General features: G+C 42.3%; 2 protein-coding genes across 4 annotated transcripts; one reads left to right on the forward strand and one right to left on the reverse strand.

Moving 5' to 3' along the window:
- Positions 1-364: 364 nt before the first annotated feature.
- LOC111973670 (RNA exonuclease 1 homolog) lies at positions 365-9,952 on the reverse strand. Of its 3 annotated transcripts, XM_070446942.1 has the most exons (17): positions 9,863-9,952; positions 8,737-8,837; positions 6,728-8,367; positions 6,545-6,643; positions 6,174-6,444; positions 5,719-5,912; positions 5,386-5,526; positions 5,146-5,260; positions 4,908-4,979; positions 4,623-4,766; positions 3,834-3,947; positions 3,690-3,763; positions 3,488-3,592; positions 3,214-3,329; positions 2,962-3,100; positions 2,644-2,764; positions 365-2,219 (listed from the first exon to the last, which is right to left on the reverse strand). In XM_070446942.1, exons 2-17 carry the CDS (start codon positions 8,777-8,779, stop codon positions 2,128-2,130), a joined length of 3,480 nt encoding a protein of 1,159 aa, XP_070303043.1. In that variant the 5' UTR covers positions 8,780-8,837; positions 9,863-9,952; the 3' UTR covers positions 365-2,127. The 3 variants fall into 3 exon arrangements, with proteins under 3 accessions (XP_070303043.1, XP_023856808.1, XP_023856810.1); XM_024001040.2 differs by lacking the exon at positions 9,863-9,952 and having other exon boundaries at positions 8,737-8,993; XM_024001042.2 differs by lacking the exons at positions 365-2,219; positions 9,863-9,952 and having other exon boundaries at positions 2,750-2,830; positions 8,737-8,994.
- On the forward strand, positions 9,240-18,256 carry poli (polymerase (DNA directed) iota). Its single transcript, XM_024002239.2, has 10 exons — positions 9,240-9,507; positions 14,468-14,602; positions 14,732-14,896; positions 15,081-15,227; positions 15,486-15,722; positions 15,907-16,085; positions 16,200-16,291; positions 16,386-16,519; positions 16,774-16,982; positions 17,127-18,256. The coding sequence occupies exons 1-10, from the start codon at positions 9,426-9,428 to the stop codon at positions 18,021-18,023; spliced, it is 2,277 nt and encodes a 758-aa protein (XP_023858007.1). The 5' UTR covers positions 9,240-9,425; the 3' UTR covers positions 18,024-18,256.
- Positions 18,257-18,313: the final 57 nt, after the last annotated feature.

Genomic DNA, 18,313 nt, shown 5'->3' on the forward strand with positions numbered 1-18,313 from the left:
AGGACAGGGAGAAGTGGGCAGCCCAATGAGGGATGGATGCAGGTGCAGGCTCATCGGCGGAATGGGGACCCCTTTCTTGGCTGGACAGCACCCTCTCCTCTGGAGCACTTTCTTTTGGGCCCGCCACTGACAATCCCACATTCTAATCAGATTATGCAAATGTTGACTTCAAAAAGCAACACACTGTAACCCAAACCCAGGCGCTGAGAGAGAGAGAGAGAGAGAGGCCGGATGGAGGGAGGGAGGGACTTGGGAGGGAAGTACCAGGGATGGTTAGAGAGAGAAAGGACAGCAAAGGCAACCATTTCAAGAATAACAACTTCCAATAAATCTTGTTCACATGTATATATCATATATAGCATTAAAAGCTCTACTGACCACATGTACTGTATACACCTACATCCTTCACAACAACAGTAGCCGAGGACCATTATTTCCCAGTGGAAAACTTCCACAATACCACAGCTTCCTAAAGGCTGGTATACACTGTCTATTCACCCAACCCTGACCCTGGGAGAACCCTGTGGCCCCACACTTAAACCAGCTACCTAATTTACCTGACGACTATGCTGCTACATCTCACTTGCTAAACAGAGATAGGGTCCTATAAAATAAACTATACTGTAGTTGGCGAGGAAGTTTACTTAGTTTAGAAATATCTATTCCCAATTGTAATAGTTTGTCACACGTAGTAGTAACACAAACATTTCGAATGATGACTTCTGTACACTTTTATATTTGTTTTACTTTGTTGACTTTCTCTGTTGACTCTGTTCAGATTTACAATGTAGGCTTTTACCTTTCACCCCCAAAGTCCACCGGTTTGCTCTTCTACCTGGTGGCATGAGATAAGATGAGTACTACTATGATTTGACTTAAATGACTAGTTTAAAAAGGATTGATTATAGACACTGTCTACACACTCACCATGAGGCTGGCAGAGAGCATACCGGTTTAAATAATCATACAGTTATGTATCATAGGGCGCGTAGACTGTGGAAACATATTAGTTTGGCACACTGAAGGCAGTCACTGGATCAACCTCAAGCCTGTATTGGAGACTCTGATAGACAGAGGACACAATGTTACAGTGCTGGTAAACAGTGCTTCTCTGTACATGGACCCCACGGAACGCTCTCGCTTCAGCTACCAACCCTTCAATGGCTCAGTCTCTGTGGAGGCCTTGGAGGATTGCCTTGAGGAGTTCATACACTTTTCCATGTACGAGATGGACCACCTGTACTACTGGCAGATCCACTGGAGACTTTATGAACTCATACAAAGACAAATTCAGATAAACATGCAGATTGTGGATGGAMTGTTAAAGTCAGAGAGCGTCATGGAGAGACTGAGAGAGGCCAAGTATGAACTTCTATTAGCTGATCCCATTTGGCCTGGCAGTGAGCTGATGGCAAAGATGCTGGGACTTCCTCTGGTGTACACGTTTCTCTATCGCCCACACCAGGGATTTTTTTTTTGTCTCATATTGTACGTTCCATTTATTTTAGTTCACGTTCATTGCCTGGTTGTAGAGGAAATGACACAATTTGAACCTGTTCCTTCAAAAGAATGGTGTTGATAAATAATTATTGAAATAGTTTATCCTCAGTGACACTGTGGTTTTATGTATCATCACATAACATCTGAAAGTGTTGAGGACTGTAGATAGACTGGGGAGGGGTCCTGTTTCTTGCTCACATTGAGTTTATTGGATGTTGGACTTGACTCTGCTCTCCTCAGGTGTCACACATAGCTATGAAAGCCTAATGCTGCAGTTCCCATCAACCATGATCATAATAATATCCCACAACAAATTTCTTTACTGTGCTTTTACTTTCAATATATATTATTCTTTCCCAGTGTTGAGTGCATCCCCAAATAATAATTACATTGGCATAAGAGACTGAGAAGCATAACATAATTGAACAAAGATTAAACAAAAATGAATTCCATCAAAAAACTAAAATGTACATAACAAATAGAATTTCAGTCCCTCTCCAAGCCTACCCAGACCATTTGAAGAAATGAGCCAACAACACTTCACCTTTATACAAATAAGTGACATTTTAACATACATCTCTGTGATTTCATGAATAACGAAGGTGGGCGATGGCCGATTTATTCAGATCACCATCGTTTAGTTTTGCCATCTTCTTTGACCTTCCACAGCATGAGCTCCATACAGGCAGCAGCATCTTCTGCTGAGTCATGGCCACCCACTGGAAGAGACAGGAACAATGCCATACACACTGTTACTGCAAGACTAATGTAGGCCTGGCCTGTGTGTATATATATATATATATATATATCTTACATGTATCAGAAAGCCTTGGATCAGGAATGATTCTCACATTAGTGGATACATGTTTTAGGACTGTAGCCTCCTACACACCACAAAATATTATCGCTCAGATTTTCCTTCTCACCTGCAAAGTCCCTTTTTATTAGTGTTCTAAGAACATTTTTAAAATGTAGTGAATGGACAGAATTGGAATTGTGAAATATTTTTCATTAAGAACATTCATGCAACATGTCTCCCTGATTTCACCATGATCAGTTTGACAGTATATGAAAAAAAAACTTTAATGACACACAGTAGATGGACATCCTCCCCACTGCCAGACTTGTTTGTGTTTGACCCACCACTCTCCTGGATGATCCTCCTGAGGTAGTCTGCTGTCAGATTGTGGAGGGTCATCTTATGAGGCAGGCCCAGGCGGTGGGGGAACGACACAGAGGTGTCCACCACGGTGCCATGGAGCAGCTGAGACAGGCAAGGTGACAAACTTTATGGGCCAGTTTCCCAGACACAGATTAGGCCTAGTCAGGACTAAAAAAGCATGCTCTAAGAAGATTGTAGTAATGTTTTATTTGATGTATCGAAAAAAAAATATGACTGATAGACTTTCCATATCAGTGTCCATTCACTAATAAATAGTTAAATAATGCAGCGCAACTCACCTTCAGTGCACAGAGGTCAGATTCCAAGCCGTAGCCGATCAGTATAGTCTCTGCACTGACAAAGCTCAGTAGAGTCTCCTGAACGTCTCGGATGGACGAGCTTGTTCCTTTCACATCAGCTTCATTGATGCCTGAAAACCTGAGTAAAAGAGAGCAATAATGACTTCCATGCCATCCTTGTCTAAAATACTGGATTAAATAAAGCAGTCTGTCAAGATTCAATATTAATTATGGAGTGTTATGTGGCCTTACCTGGTGTTGTAGTCAATGACGTCATTATCAGGTTTCACAAAGGTGTCATAGATGACCTGCAAACTGGAGTTAACAACAGTCACTCTGGCCAGCTCTAGACCTTGAGTGGTATAGCACTGAAGAAAAATAAATGTATTAGTCATACAATAAACTTTCCCAGATCACTAGTGTGGCAGTGTGGACATTGATATTCAAAACACACTGACCCAACCTTAATTGGCATGTCATGCAAAATGTTGCCTATGAATTCCGTAATGTGACTGTTGAATCTCACCATTTCACAGTCGACTGAGAACACACCCGGGCATCCCTTGTCAGAGGCAGGCCTAGGAAGGGTACTGACAAAGCCATCCAGGCTAACTGCATCATGGACATGCAGCTGAGGGGGGAGACATATGTGAGCAATACAAAATGTTTCCTGACATCTTTGAAGGGTCTTAAGGAAAATAAATGTGATGCACCAGTCATCTTCTTACCTTGAAGACTTGGCATCCAGGGCACCCAGCCACACCTTCACAGCAGCTGTAGCGGGTTTCCACTCCACCTGGAACTGTACAGTAATAGCAAGTTATTAAATATCTGTACTCAGACATTTAGAACATACCATAACGTCCTCTCACCCTTCTTCTCAACTCCTTTCCCATAGTGGTAGTTGCACTCCTCCTTGCGAGTGTGCTTTCCCACTTGGTTCACAGAGTAAGTGGCCCCACACCGACAGCAAATCCTCTTCAAAGCTTTTCCCCCCAAGAAAAATAAACAAAAACACAAGTTTTCAATTCAGGAGTTAAACAGAGCCCTGAAAGCAAAGACATTATAAAGCTGGAGTATGCCCTCTTCTGGAATGGGGAATGATGAACAGAACATGAAGAACAGGCCCATGTTGACTACAATACCCAAGGTAGACCAGTCCTAGGGAAATTACTCATACCACAGCCCTAAAATTAAAATATGAASCGTTGAAGCCAGTTCCACTGCTTTCTTTCATTGTTCCCCTCTAATCAGGGACTGATTCAAAACTGGGACACCAGGTGGGTGCAATTAATTATCAGCAACAGAGAAACAGTACTCTGGACCTCCAGGGTTGGATTTGATACATTTTACATTTAAGTCATTTAGCAGACGCTCTTATCCAGAGCGACTTACAAATTGGAAAGTTCATACATATTCATCCTGGTCCCCCCGTGGGGAATGAACCCACAACCCTGGCGTTGCAAGCGCCATGCTCTACCAACTGAGCCACACAGGACCATAACCCTGGCCTATTGATGTATTGCTTGTAGCAAGTATGTAGCAAGTATGTAAAATACATGCTTATGACTAAATGTCACATTCCAAGAGGTACATTTTTACATTTGGTCATTACTCAGCAATATAGACCTGAACAATGCAGTGCTTCATACTGTACTCACAATCAGTGATTGCCTTTTTATAGTCTTCACGGTACAGTATGGCACTGCCAGATTTCTCTGGGTGCTGAAGAGGATAGTTATTCTCCGTCAATATCTCCTCTGACAGAATGTGCTCCTTCAAACTGTCATACAATGCAACATCTCCTTCAACAGAAAATGAATAGGAAAGCTAAATGAGTCATGGAAGTGTCAGAAAAGCAATCAAGATGTTGATATGACGCATAGCATAACTTAGAAAAAAATCTTATCCTTTAATGAAAATGTGTGTTGAGGAATGCATGATACCATTTGCCCAAAGTGCTTTTTCATTGAGTGGAATATTTCCTTTGGACAGCTGGACATTAGTTTCATTTCCAGCTGCAAAAGAACAGACAAGAAACAATTCAACTTGAGTTGCGAAGCCCAAAATGTCCTTTGTTTACATCTTTGTCCCACCACAAGATATTTAACAATATATTATCATACTATTGCAAGTAATCAAAAAGCAATTTAGAATAGTCACTCAGTTGCTGTAGATTCCCACCTTTGACAGAGACGGTGCTCTGGTTCTTCAGCCTCTTCAGTGCATTCACTGCAACACTCAGATACTTGAGTTTGTTGATGCTGCGATCATACACAGTCTTCTCCTCAGCAAGAGCCTAAAGTATAAATCACACTGTCACAGCTTCCAACATAAAACAATAGGTCATGGCAACAACATGCATGACAATTCCCATTTAATATAATCATGGCTAATATAAATGTTGACTGCTCTGGGACAAACCTTTTCAAAAGCATCTTGTACAGTGACGGACGTTTTGAGGAATTCCTCTACAAACAGGTTTACATAGCGCTGCCGTACATCATGTGGGACTTTGGCGCTGACCTCAGGACGCGTCTTGGCTTTTCGTTTGGTAGGAATGGGCTGGGAGGACAAACGCAAAGTAAGGATTTTTACTTGAGAAACAAAACAAAAATTACCTTGCCATGCAGTTTTTTAGAAAACATGAATGCAAGCTCTAATGAAAATAATCTGCTCAGTAATGTGCGACTGTGTCAATACAAAGAAAACCACTAAAGCCATTTCATTCCACCTCTAAATTTTGTTGGTACTCACCTTAGCAGGGATATAGGCAGTAGGCTGAGGTTGTACAGGAACAGGGGTAACTGGAGTATGGACTGGGGTATGGACTGGGGTGACTGGAGAATTAGCTGAAGTGATGGGCAGAGTGTAGCTTCCCTCTGRGAGGATGAAATGCAGGTTGTTGCCCACCTGGATGGCTGTTCCCACAGGTATGACGTTCACACAGGCTAGCAGGGAAAATATATAACCAATAACTTAGCATCATGTACAGATGGAAATAAGATGCATTTAATATAGATGAAATCTTCTGATGCATAACAGACAAAATATGTACAATAGGATATACATGCCAACTGACTGGAGGAGTGCATTTTCACCTCAACATCACCCTGTTGTACTTTATCATTTACAACTTCAAATTGCAGTGGTTGGTACATTCCTCACACATACAAAAGTATAGTTTACACATTAAAGTTATGGACTCTTACAGTTTTGCATAGTAGTTTGGTGAGTTGGCTGGTGAATGAGGTATTGAACTGGATGGTGGGTGGCCTGATGACTGGCCTGATGAGCAGGAGAAGGCAGCATCACCATTTTTCTCTGTGAGTTGGAGGAGATGAACGCCTGGCCTCCTTTCAGAGCAGCGGACAAAACGGAGGCCCTCTGCTGCAGTTGATGGATCTTAGAGGGGTTGGACAACTGGGGGGCTCCTCCTCGGAAAGGAACGATCACCTGGGCTTTGCTTTTGCCCACCGGTGGCTATAGGACAGGAAGGCAGTCAATTACAATAAGAAAAGTTTCATGAATCACAGTTAATAAAGTCAGTCATATGCTTGAGTTGTAGCCTTCAATAGTGTACCTCAGTATATCTGGACACATGGGCCACCCTCTTCCTGGGTCCTGGCAACGGTTTGGGTTTCACTGCTAACCCTGGTGTCTCCACATCCACAGCTCCTACCTAAAACACACAATGAGAACATTTTCCTATCTCCATTAAACTGTACAACTATCCCACCCAATGTGTGTGTTTGCATGCACTTACAGGTGTACAAGCCTGGTCTGTCGATCCCTCATCACCCTTGTTGGCTTCCTCCATGAAGATACGATAGCATTCCTCCATTGTGTCACTATCAGATAACTCTGAATACTCGAGCTCCTCAGAACTTGAATCAATAACAATGTGTTCATTCATTGCTTCCACAGTAGGCTGCTCAAAAGGAGCAGATTGTAATTCTACTCCATTAGTCCCTGACGTAGTTGGCCCATATAACAGCTGGCATTGGGTGAAACCCACGGTAGTGGCCGCTTGCTCTACAAAATTTGCTACCGGAACTGGACTAGGCAGGGCAAAATCAAGCCCTGGCGCTTGGCCTGGTATTTTCTGCAGACATGGCACTGATGATACACTTTGTACAGGTGACCAGTAACTCTGAGCAGAGCTCTGTGCTACTGGCTGCTCACTTCTCTGGGTCTCAATGGGGAGTTTATGGGGGGAGGAGACAGAGGGAGGGACTAAAACATTATGAGGTAGTGAAGATATATGTCCATATGAGACTTCATTGGGTTGAAGATGGTTACTGTTCTCAACACAGTTGTAGGCAAGCTCACGTTCAAGCAATCCAGGTTCTGCCATCAGTAAGTTGACATCAGTCGTAACTGGCTCATTATGGTGACGTGTCTGTAAGGATGATAGACTCATTTTGAGAGACACAGGTTCTGGGACACAATTGCTTTCCGCAGTGGCTTCAGCCTCTTGGTAACAAACTATTCTCTCACTTTCACTCCGCAGGTTTTCCAAGCATTTGGACAAGTCATCGAATACACTCTCAGCACTCGGTTCACCTTCATTTTCCCGACTAGCGGAAACACTAGATAGGCCATAAGTGTTGAGGTTATCATCTTTCACAATCTCAGACACTGCAGGTGGGGATAGGACTTCGACTACTTCAGGACCAGGAGTGGACACAGGAAGTGGAATACTAAGTGGAGCATGAGCCACAGTAGGAACAAAAACAGTGTGGTCTTCCTCTTTGATTTCCTGTGATTGGTTTGTGGTGATCTTACAGGGCTTCTGAGCCCGACACTTCTTTATATCGCTCTCCAGAGGTGGAATATCAATGATGAGGACCCCTTCTTCTTCTTCAGAGTCATCAACTAACTTGTTACTACTAGCTGGTGAGGCAGTGAACTCTTGAGATGGTGGCTTAGTTTGGTCCTCCTTACAAACATTCTCTCTCATCCTCTTCACACCTTGCCCACTTCTCACTTTCTGCTCATTACCTGGTTTGTACTCAAAACAACCACTAGATCGCAAAGAAGCTGAGAAGTTGGACAAGGGGTCATATTCCAAATCAGTCCTGGGTTTGGAATTGTCAACCACATACTTCCTCCGGGCAGGAGAATAGACTGTAGTTGACTGCCTGTGTTTAGACTTTACGCTATTTCCATTCAGATCTTTACCTGGTGTTTCAGATTTGGCAATCAAGACTTTCTTGGACCCTGTTCTTTCACTGTCCACCTGCACAGTTTGGTAACGAGATAATCTCCTTTGCTCCTTCTCAACCTCATTCTTCACAGTCTCAATTTCTTTGTTGATCCTCTCCAACTCCAAAAGGCAAGGGTCTTTGGCTTCATTGACCTGTGGAGCTCCATTGATGGAAGTGGAATGAGTTTTCCAAACACCTGTTCATGAAGAAAAAGTAAATAGAAAACTGATGTCATTAAGAAGATCAAACGATGCAAATTACTACACACATGCCATACTATTTTTCCAAAGTGAAAAAAAAAAATGCAGCCACCTCCTGCAGCCACCATAATTCCTTACAACATGGTCAGGGCAGGTTGATGCACTGCAATTAGGTTATAGGCCGACTTGAAAATAAGTAATCCGGTTTCAAATTGATGGGCTACTGCCAATTTCCACTTGAGAATGTAATATGGCAATTAACGAGTATGCCTTTTTGGAAAACTATGGCAAAACTAAAGGCAAGCTGAAGATAAAATACTAAGGGGAATTTGTATGTAAATGAATTACAATAAAACCAGACTGACCTGCTGCTGTTACCGGTGAGCCATACAGGGTGTTGTCAAACATTCCTCGCTCGTCTTTGTCATGCTTGTACAGACAGTGGGGCCGCTTACAGTGGTCACGTCTGAAAAATGGACAGTCTATTTCAGCGAAGAACCCAATGGAAGACAACATCGACTAATTATAATTTCTGTACTCCGGCTATATTTAATAATATTTATTCACGCGTGGGCGCTTTCCATCAATTGTCCACTCACAACACTATGCACCTGTCATGACGTCAGTGTTACGTGAGTTTTATAGCATCAGTCGTGGCGCGGGACATTCTGTCAAAAAARTTATAGTGGACTGCCATGCGCAATCATTTAAATTCATGATGATGATGATCATGTGAAATAAGTTCGCGTTGGTAAAGAGTCAAACTAGCACATTTGAAATGAATTGACAGGGAATCCACCTGAAATTGATAAAGCTTTCCCCAGGCCTAAAATACAAATATGCCTAGTGGCTGGTGCCACCCAGTGGCTGTGCCTGTCTGCTACTCTGGAAGTACTTCAGAACTGTAGGTGGTGCAAATGCGCTTGTTGCTGCTCAAGCCAACGAACCCAGAATCAGAAGAAGACATCCAAGAGACGTTCGTGTGTTGCATGAAAAATCGAAACAACACTTATTCATATGTTTGAGTACATCAGAATGTTCTTGTTGTTTAGAAATGGACGTGGGTGATGAGGACATTGAGGATGAAACTGACTGGAACAGCATTTGCTCGGACTTTGTTCAACCCCCCCATGTTGGTAAGAAAACAACACAAGTGACACCAAATGACGGAAGCAAATTGCTTTGCCAACATTGCATGTTAAGTGTAGTGAAAAATACGTGTGTAATGCTATACTCCGTGTGTAAACAGTGGTTGCCTACCTTTTTCGGTTACTGTACCACTCCTTGGTCATGACTCTGTTCTATTACATTAACGTTACAAGAGTCAATGGACGAAGGCGTGTTCTGTAGGGGGAAGTTTTGTTAAGAGCCCTGATGCTCGATTTGAACATTAACATGCATCGCTTACACTACGGTTTTGGAAGCATAACGGACCTTACTTAATATCAGCGAGAATTAATTTTTTTAAAAACAGGTTAAATTGATACACACCTTGTTAGTGTTCCCACACGGGAATATATCCATGTTACAGCGCTTGTTTACGGAAAACAGACGGAAGACGAGGCTATTTAGCAATTAACTATCTAGCATGCTCTGAACACCTGTGTGTAAGTGTAACTCGGGAAGTGTAGCGGAAGAGTAGTTTCCTCGTATGGAGCCACTCATAGCTGTATGGATCTGTGCAAAACTGCTACAGTAAGTGTATATATTTTTTTGAATCATTTTTTATCGCTGATGAAAGATAATGGCCATATGTTTCGGAAGCCATATTGCAATAAATTATTATTTACGTTTCTAAACGTTAAAACACAGCGTCAATATTGTAATTCACATGAGGCGGTCGTGGGTGAAGCTAATGGCTGAGAACCTTAGGGGGAAGGCAGAATGTCGCCTAGAGTTTGAGAGCTACTGTACCACCAACTGGATTTTGCTCTGCCCAGACTACCCTAGTCCAGTGGTTCCCAACCTTTTTTGCTTACTGTACAACCAACTAAATGTTGATCTGGCTAGAGTACCCTAACCCAGTGGTTCTAGAAACATAAAGCCCTTTACTTTCATATCACATAAAAAATAATTTCACACTTACTGTCACTGTTTTAACCAGTTGCAGCCAAAAGTATTTTTCAGTGACAACACGTTTCTGGAGGCCTTCTTCCATTACACACGGGTGTTCAGAGCCTGCGAGATAGCGAATTGGCACAGGTGGTCCCTCTTTCTTCTGTCTGTCTTCCATAAACACACACTGTAAGTTGGAGATATGGCCACGTGGGAACATTAACCCTATAAACAGGGGCGGACTTAGTGTTTTCGAGGCCCCAGGCAGATGCCAGTTTTAGCCCCCCCAGATCCCCTCCACCCCTGATTTTTATTTTATTTATTTGAATGGGTCTTATAGTAAAAATGTATTACCTTTAAATGTGCCATGAACACAAAAACATCCTAACTGGTTATCTGATTGTCAAACAAATCACTTCACAAAGTAGGTTACCTTCGTACGTTCATCCAAAACAATTCCAGGATGCGAACAGTGCACTGTGCACCCGCCAACTTTCCTTCACTCATGCGAGTGGTTGAAACTATCTCACCGGAGAAAGCATCCGAGCAAGGGAAACAGTGCCCCTCTGTCTTACTAAATGTATCTGATGCTGTCTGGCAAAAAAAATGTATGATATGCCATACTCTTTTTGGCCAGACAGCATCAGATACATGGGCTACACATATGTTGTTCTTAACTGACTTGCCTAGTTAAATAAAGGTTAAATAACATTTTTTTTAAATCATGTCCTCTGCCTCAATGAAGATGGCAGTAATATCAGCAGCACCTGTCTTCTTACTAAAGAAATGCGTATTGTATCCCCATAGAGTCTAAGGGCCCGAGGCTGGGTTTCTACTAAACTAACCTGGTCGAGAACCAGTGTTCCCTAATACGGGCAAGCCTTTGGGAAGTTGTTGAAAAATGGCTAAATAGGGGTGGAGACCCGGTGTAAATCAGTGACGTCTCGGTACACATCAAACCAATCAAATGCCTTGCTTGGGCGGAGCTCCAATAGTGTTCACTAGATTAATGTCGTAGGTGCAACAGTGCCTGACCATTCTTTGGTGAGGATGACCAGGAAATCGCTGATTTAAAACCCCATAAAAATATGTTCATGTATGGAATTTTATGTATAGAGCACATCACTCTAGTGTCTAATTGGTATATTGTAATTACTTCGCCACCATGGCCTATTTATTGCCTTACCTTCCTTTTCTTACATCATTTGCACAGACTGTATATAGATTTTCTTCAACTGTATTAATGACTGTATGTTTTGTTTATTCCATGTGTAACTTGTGTTGTTGTATGTGTCGAACTGCTTTGCTTTATTCTTGGCCAGGTCGCAGTTGTAAATGAGAACTTGTTCTCAACTTGCCTACCTGGCTAAATAAAGGTGAAATAAAAATACATTTAAAAAATTCGAACAAAACAGAATTATGTTTTTCTTCCAGGCTTTCTTCCATTTTCTGCAATGTTGCAAACTAGCATACAGAACTACTCTCTGCAAAAATGTCTCCTTCCCTGTCTGAAAACAGTGGCGAACATAACACGTAGCACCAATGGGCATGGGGGGAGAAGGTTCTTGAACCGTAAAATCCTATCAAAAATCTTGCCGCTGGAAGCCAGCGAACCATTCAAAACGTTTTTGCAAGAAAAAATTATCCAGACCTCCAAAGGAGGTGTGGCAAAGCGAGATGACTACTACTAAGCTAACATATGGAATTGTTTTAAGGTGGTCATAGCAAGGATATTTTAGCTATTTGATTTTAGGACCCCTGTAGGTATAAAATAATGTTTTTTTAAATAATATTTTGTTATGTCTCGAGTGGAGTATTATTATATATWTTTTTTAATGCTCAGCTCATGAGGCCCCTTGATGTGAGGCCTGAGGCAATTGCCTCTTCTGCCAAATAGTAAGTCCGCTAGTGCCTCTAAAGATGTGTATCAATTTAACGTTTTGTTATTTCTCCCTGATATGAAAGATGAGGTTCTTATTAGAGGTCGATTTTTCAACGCCGATACCGATTATTGGAAGACCAAAAAAAGCCGATACCGATTAATCGACCGATTTTATTTATTTATTTATTTGTAATAATGACAATTACAACAATACTGAATGAACACTTATTTTAACTTAATATAATACATCAATAAAATCTATTTAGCCTCAAATAAATAATGAAACATGTTCAATTTGGTTTAAATAATGCAAAAACAAAGTTTTGGAGAAAGAAGTAAAAGTGCAATATGTGCCATGTAAGAAAGCTAACGTTTAAGTTCCTTGCTCAGAACATGAGAACGTATGAAAGCTGGTGGTTCCTTTTAACATGAGTCTTCAATATTCCCAGGTAAGAAGTTTTAGGTTGTAGTTATTATAGGAATTATAGGACTATTTCTCTCTATACGATTTGTATTTCATATACCTTGGACTATTGGATGTTCTTATAGGCACTTTAGTATTGCCAGTGTAACAGTATAGCTTCCATCCCTCTCCTCGCCGCTACCTGGGCTCGAACCAGGAACACATTGACAACAGCCACCCTCGAAGCAGCGTTACCCATGCAGAGCATGGGGAACAACTACTCCAAGTCTCAGAGTGAGTGACGTTTGAAACGCTATTAGCGCTCACCCCGCTAACTAGCTAGCCATTTCACATCGGTTACACCAGCCTAATCTCAGGAGTTGATAGGCTTGAAGTCATAAACAGCGCAATGCTTGAAGCATTGCGAAGAGCTGCTGGCGAAATGCACGAAAGTGCTGTTTGAATGAATGCTTACAAGTCTGCTGGTGCCTACCATCGCTCAGTCAGACTGCTCTATCAAATCATAGACTTAATTATAACATAATAACACACAGAAATAGGAGCCTTAGGTCGAATCCGGAAACTATAATTTTGAAAACAAAAGGTTTATTCTTTCAGTGAAATACGGAACCGTTCCGTATTTTATCTAACGGATGGCATCCCTAAGTCTAAATATTGCTGTTACATTGGACAACCTTCAATGTTATGTCAAAATTACGTAAAATTCAGGCAAATTAGTTTGCAATGAGCCAGGCGGCCCAAACTGTTGCATATACCCTGACTCTACGTGCAATGATCGCAAAAGAAGTGACACAATTTCACCTGGTTAATATTGCCTGCTAACCTGGATTTCTTTTAGCTAAATATGCAGGTTTAAAAATATATACTTCTGTGTATTGATTTTAAGAAAGGCATTGATGTTTATGGTWAGGTACRCGTTGGAKCAACGACAGTCCTTTTTCRCGAAWGCGCAMYGCATTGATTATATGCAACGCAGGACACGCTAGATAAACTAGTAATATCATCAACCATGTGTAGTTATAACTAGTGATTATGATTGATTGATTGATTGTTTTTTATAAGATAAGTTTAATGCTAGCTAGCTACTTACCTTGGCTTCTTACTGCATTCGCGTAACAGGCAGGCTCCTCATGAGGCAGGTGGTTAGAGCGTTGGACTAGTTAACCGTAAGATTGCAAGATTGAGCTGACAAGGTAAAAATCTGTCGTTCTGCCCCTGAACAAGGCAGTTAACCCACCGCTCCTAGGCCGTCATTGAAAATAAGAATGTGTTCTTAACTGACTTGCCTAGTTAAATAAAGGTGTAAAAAAAAAAAACATCTGCAAAATCGGCATCCAAAAATACCGATTTCCGATTGTTATGAAAACTTGAAATCGGCCCTAATTAATCGGCCATTCCGATTAATTGGTCGACCTCTAGTTCTTATGCTTCCAAAACTGACCGCAAGCAGTGCGTGTTAATGCTCAGACATAGCATCTGGGCTCTTAACAAAACTTCCCCGTGCCGAAGACGCATTCGTCCAATGACTTGTGTAATGTAATAGAACTGGGAGTCATGATCAAGGGCTAGGAGTACCCCTGAAGTACCCCCTCATGTGCATTTTACCAGTAGGTCTCATGAGTCTTCTCAAGTACCCCCTGTGGATAGGCCGAGGACCCCTGGTTGGGAACCACTGGTGTAATAGCTCTTTCACCTGTAATTGTTCTCACTATGAAACTGCACTTATCTCTTTCAGTGATCCATGGGGGCAAATATTGCAGTAAGGTACCTGTACCACCAGTACAGAGAGTCATCCTGCATTTTGACCTGGACTGTTTCTATGCCCAGGTTGAAATGATCCGCAACCCAGCATTGCGGAATGTGCCTTTAGGTGATTTATTGTACATACTATTTCTATTTCGTCTCCTATTCTTTGTGTCTAAGCATTTTACTGTATCGTTTTTCATCATGTTAATGGAAGCACTGGTTGTATAACAACTTCTCTCTGGACTCCTTGTAGGTATTCAACAAAAGTACATCATCGTCACCTGTAACTACGTGGCCAGGGACCTTGGTGTGACAAAGCTGATGTTAGTGACGGATGCCAAAGAGAAGTGTCCTCAGCTCGTGCTGGTCAAGGGAGAGGACCTGACACACTACAGAGAGACATCTTACAAAGTCACAGGTAATCAACTCAGTAACTCTTGAAAGGAGTTAACCACCACAAACAGCTAGAACAGTGATGATCTCACAAACATCAGATAAATTATTTTTATCGCCACAGTGTTACGCTCKAATGAATTCTAACTTACTATCAGTTTTTTCTTATGGAAAAACTCTCACCTGTCTCTGTGCTTTCCTCCATTTAGAGTTGCTGATGTTGTTCTGTCCATTAGTAGAATGGCTGGGGTTTGATGAGAACTTCATGGACATCACAGAGATGGTGGAGAGGAGGATAGAACAGACCCCAGAGTCTGCTCACTATTCATACGAAGGCCACGTTTACAATCTTGACAGTGAGTAGCATAAGGTCTAGCAGCATTCAGACTGGGGACTTATGAAACCAGGATATGGGTTGTGAAACAACCTGTAAAGCTAAATGTATAAACATTTGCATTGCACTTTCAGTTTCCTACATTTAGAGCCACTGTGGGTTTGGATTCTTAATCTTAGCCTTTAGTTATAAGAAATTCCATGTCTACATACTAGCAATCAGGTTGAGATGATGTGAAATTTAACTGTGAATTGTGTATCTTTCTGTTTTGTCTACTCAGCCTCAGATGCCAAAGTCATGGTACACCCTAGACTAGCGGTGGGCTCACGTATCGCAGCTGAACTGAGAGCAGAGATCCACAGCAAGCTGGGCCTCACTGGCTGTGCGGGCATTGCTACCAGTAAGCTGCTGGCCAAACTGGTGGCGGGCGCCTTCAAGCCAAATCAACAAACCACACTTTTGCCAGAGAGTGTGAAAGACATTATGGGCAGTCTAAATGGTTTACGTAAAGTACCAGGTAAAGATTTACGCTTTATTCCTAATTTGACACTCAGCAAGTTATCCAAGTCAATACATGAAGTAGAGTGTAGTGGTAGATTATCCAACCTGTTGTAGATCCATGTAGCCCCAGCCGTAATCACCTCTGTAGCTGTTGTCATGCTATTCAGTGCTTTACCTTTACCCATTATGGCCCATTTCAGGAGTAGGCCACCAGACTGCTAAGAGGCTTCAGGCCCTGGGATTGGTTAGTGTGCAGGACCTGCAGCTCTTTCCATTGGCTGACCTGGTGAGGGAGTTTGGAGTTTCCACTGCTCAGCGTCTCCAGAACCTGGCTTTGGGCATCGATGACACTCCAGTCACCCCCACTGGTGCTCCACAGGTGTGAGATGAAAACTGATCAATACAATAATCATTTTTCAGCTAATACTGTTACAGTGCACATATTGATAATGTCTTTCTGTATTTTTTCTCCTTGTCTTCATAACATACCAAGTCTCTTAGCGATGAAGACTCCTTCAAGAAAATGTCCTCAACCAATGAAGTTTGGCAAAAGGTTAAAGATCTGTTGAGTAGCATTTTAGACAGGTAATCATAAGGTTTGAATTGCAAGGTGCAGAAATGGTTGAATCTCTAAGTAGTGCTTCTGCTCCTAAGTTTAACTAAGCTGTCTTGGTTTTAGGATGCATAAAGATGGCAGGCAGCCTTTGACCCTTCGACTGACCATCAGGCGTTACTCTGCAACCAACAAGTGGTTCAGCCGGGAGAGCAGGCAGTGTCCCATCCCCAACCACATTGGGCAAAAGATAACCTCTGGTACCTGTTAAATCATTCTCACACAAATATGGAGTATATTTTGTCTGCAAGTCATTAGGATTTGAAACGGCCAATGTACTGCCTATGGCTTTATCAAATATGCAGTAGCTATTGTTTTTTACCTACTGTACTGTGTATCTACATTTTAACTGTACATTAATTTCTAAGTATGGATTTCACAGATCTTGAATGGTAGATCAGTTACTGTGCATTTAGCAGCTAACACCACTTAAATCTGCTGTGTTATTTGTCAGGCAACTGTGATGCCTTGGCCCAACTGGTCACCATGGCCATGAAGCTCTTCCACAAGATGGTGGACACCAACACAGCCTTCCACCTCACCCTCCTCAATGTGTGCTTCAGTAACCTGCAGGCCAAGTGTGCTGCTGTCAGCAAGGGATCCATCGCCTCCTTCTTCACACACAGATCTCCTGAGAAAACACAGGCCTCCTCTCGGTGCCAGGTAAGAAGACATGTGGATGTCACCCATTAGAAGTAAACTAGTATCTCTGTCTCAGGCTTTACCCTGCCATGTGTACTCCTTATGTGTCATCTTTAGAATTCTGAAAATGTGCATCCTTTCTCTTTCTCTCTCCTTCCCCTCTAGGAGGATCTGTCTCAAAGTGTGCTTGGTAACCTCAGGGGACAGGTTGGATCTGATGTTGAAGGTAAGACAGAGGAGTTGACTGGTCAGGATGCATCACACTGGATACCAGACATACCTAGCAACCTTAAGATCAAGCCTTACACACAGTCAACAATGCATAGCCCTGAGGCCTCCCAGCAGCGGCCTATGGTGGGTGAGTGCTGCATAGGTGGAACAGTAGATGATAAAAGGACCAACAGTCCTGGGGTGACAGATGTTCCTCCGTTGCCCCCCAACATTGACCCAGAGGTGTTTAGACTCCTGCCTGAGGACATCCAGAAGGAACTGTTATCAGCTGCCTACCCAGAGACCGCCCATGGCCTCCACAGCCATAGCACTCAGTCCGTCAGACCCACAGTATCTGATCCAGCAGACAGAGCCCACTCATCTCACCACAACCATTCAGAGCAGCCTGCCTCTCTCTCTCAGCCTGCTGCATGCAAACTTAATGACTCATTTCACAGCACTCGCATAGACCTAAGAGAAACTGTGAAGGGCTTTGACAGACAGCCCAATGCACCGACAACCAACAACCAACAAGAACACACAGTCTCCTCCCTGCAGTATTCACTCACTGACCTCTTGGAGGAGGGAAACTCCTCTACAGGCCTCGTGTCACAGAGGCAGTCGGCTGACTGTGGTTTCCCAGGAAACGTGGACCCCAAGGTGTTCTCAGAACTACCTCCAGAGGTTCAGAGAGAGCTACTGTCTGAGTGGAGACAACAGATACCTGTCCTTAAGATTTCCTCCTCTTTGAAAAAACAGGGCAAAAGCCCCCTGGCCAGAGAGAAGAAGGCTCCAGCTAAAAGCAGTCAGGCTAATGACTTATTGAAGTATTTCAAACCCAGCTCAGGTTAGAATGTGTCCGTTATATCAAAGGTCACTATGTGGTGATTAAGAATTTGGACAAATATTCAAATCATTCTCTTTTATTTTTAGGATGTTCAGCAAGTGAGATTCATACAGTTATTTTAGTCAATGAAAATATAAGGAATTGAATGTTAAAATATACATTTTTTCAATCTGTGTTTTACATTTTGTAAGCATATGGTAATGTTCCAAGAAATATGTAAATAAAGATAATTTCCTTATTTTATTGTACAGTTTTAAATTGATAAACATTGGAATTAGTTTGCATAACATGTGAT

The sequence above is a fragment of the Salvelinus sp. IW2-2015 genome, linkage group LG15 (genome assembly GCF_002910315.2).
Source record: "Salvelinus sp. IW2-2015 linkage group LG15, ASM291031v2, whole genome shotgun sequence".
Lineage (NCBI taxonomy): Eukaryota > Metazoa > Chordata > Actinopteri > Salmoniformes > Salmonidae > Salvelinus > Salvelinus sp. IW2-2015.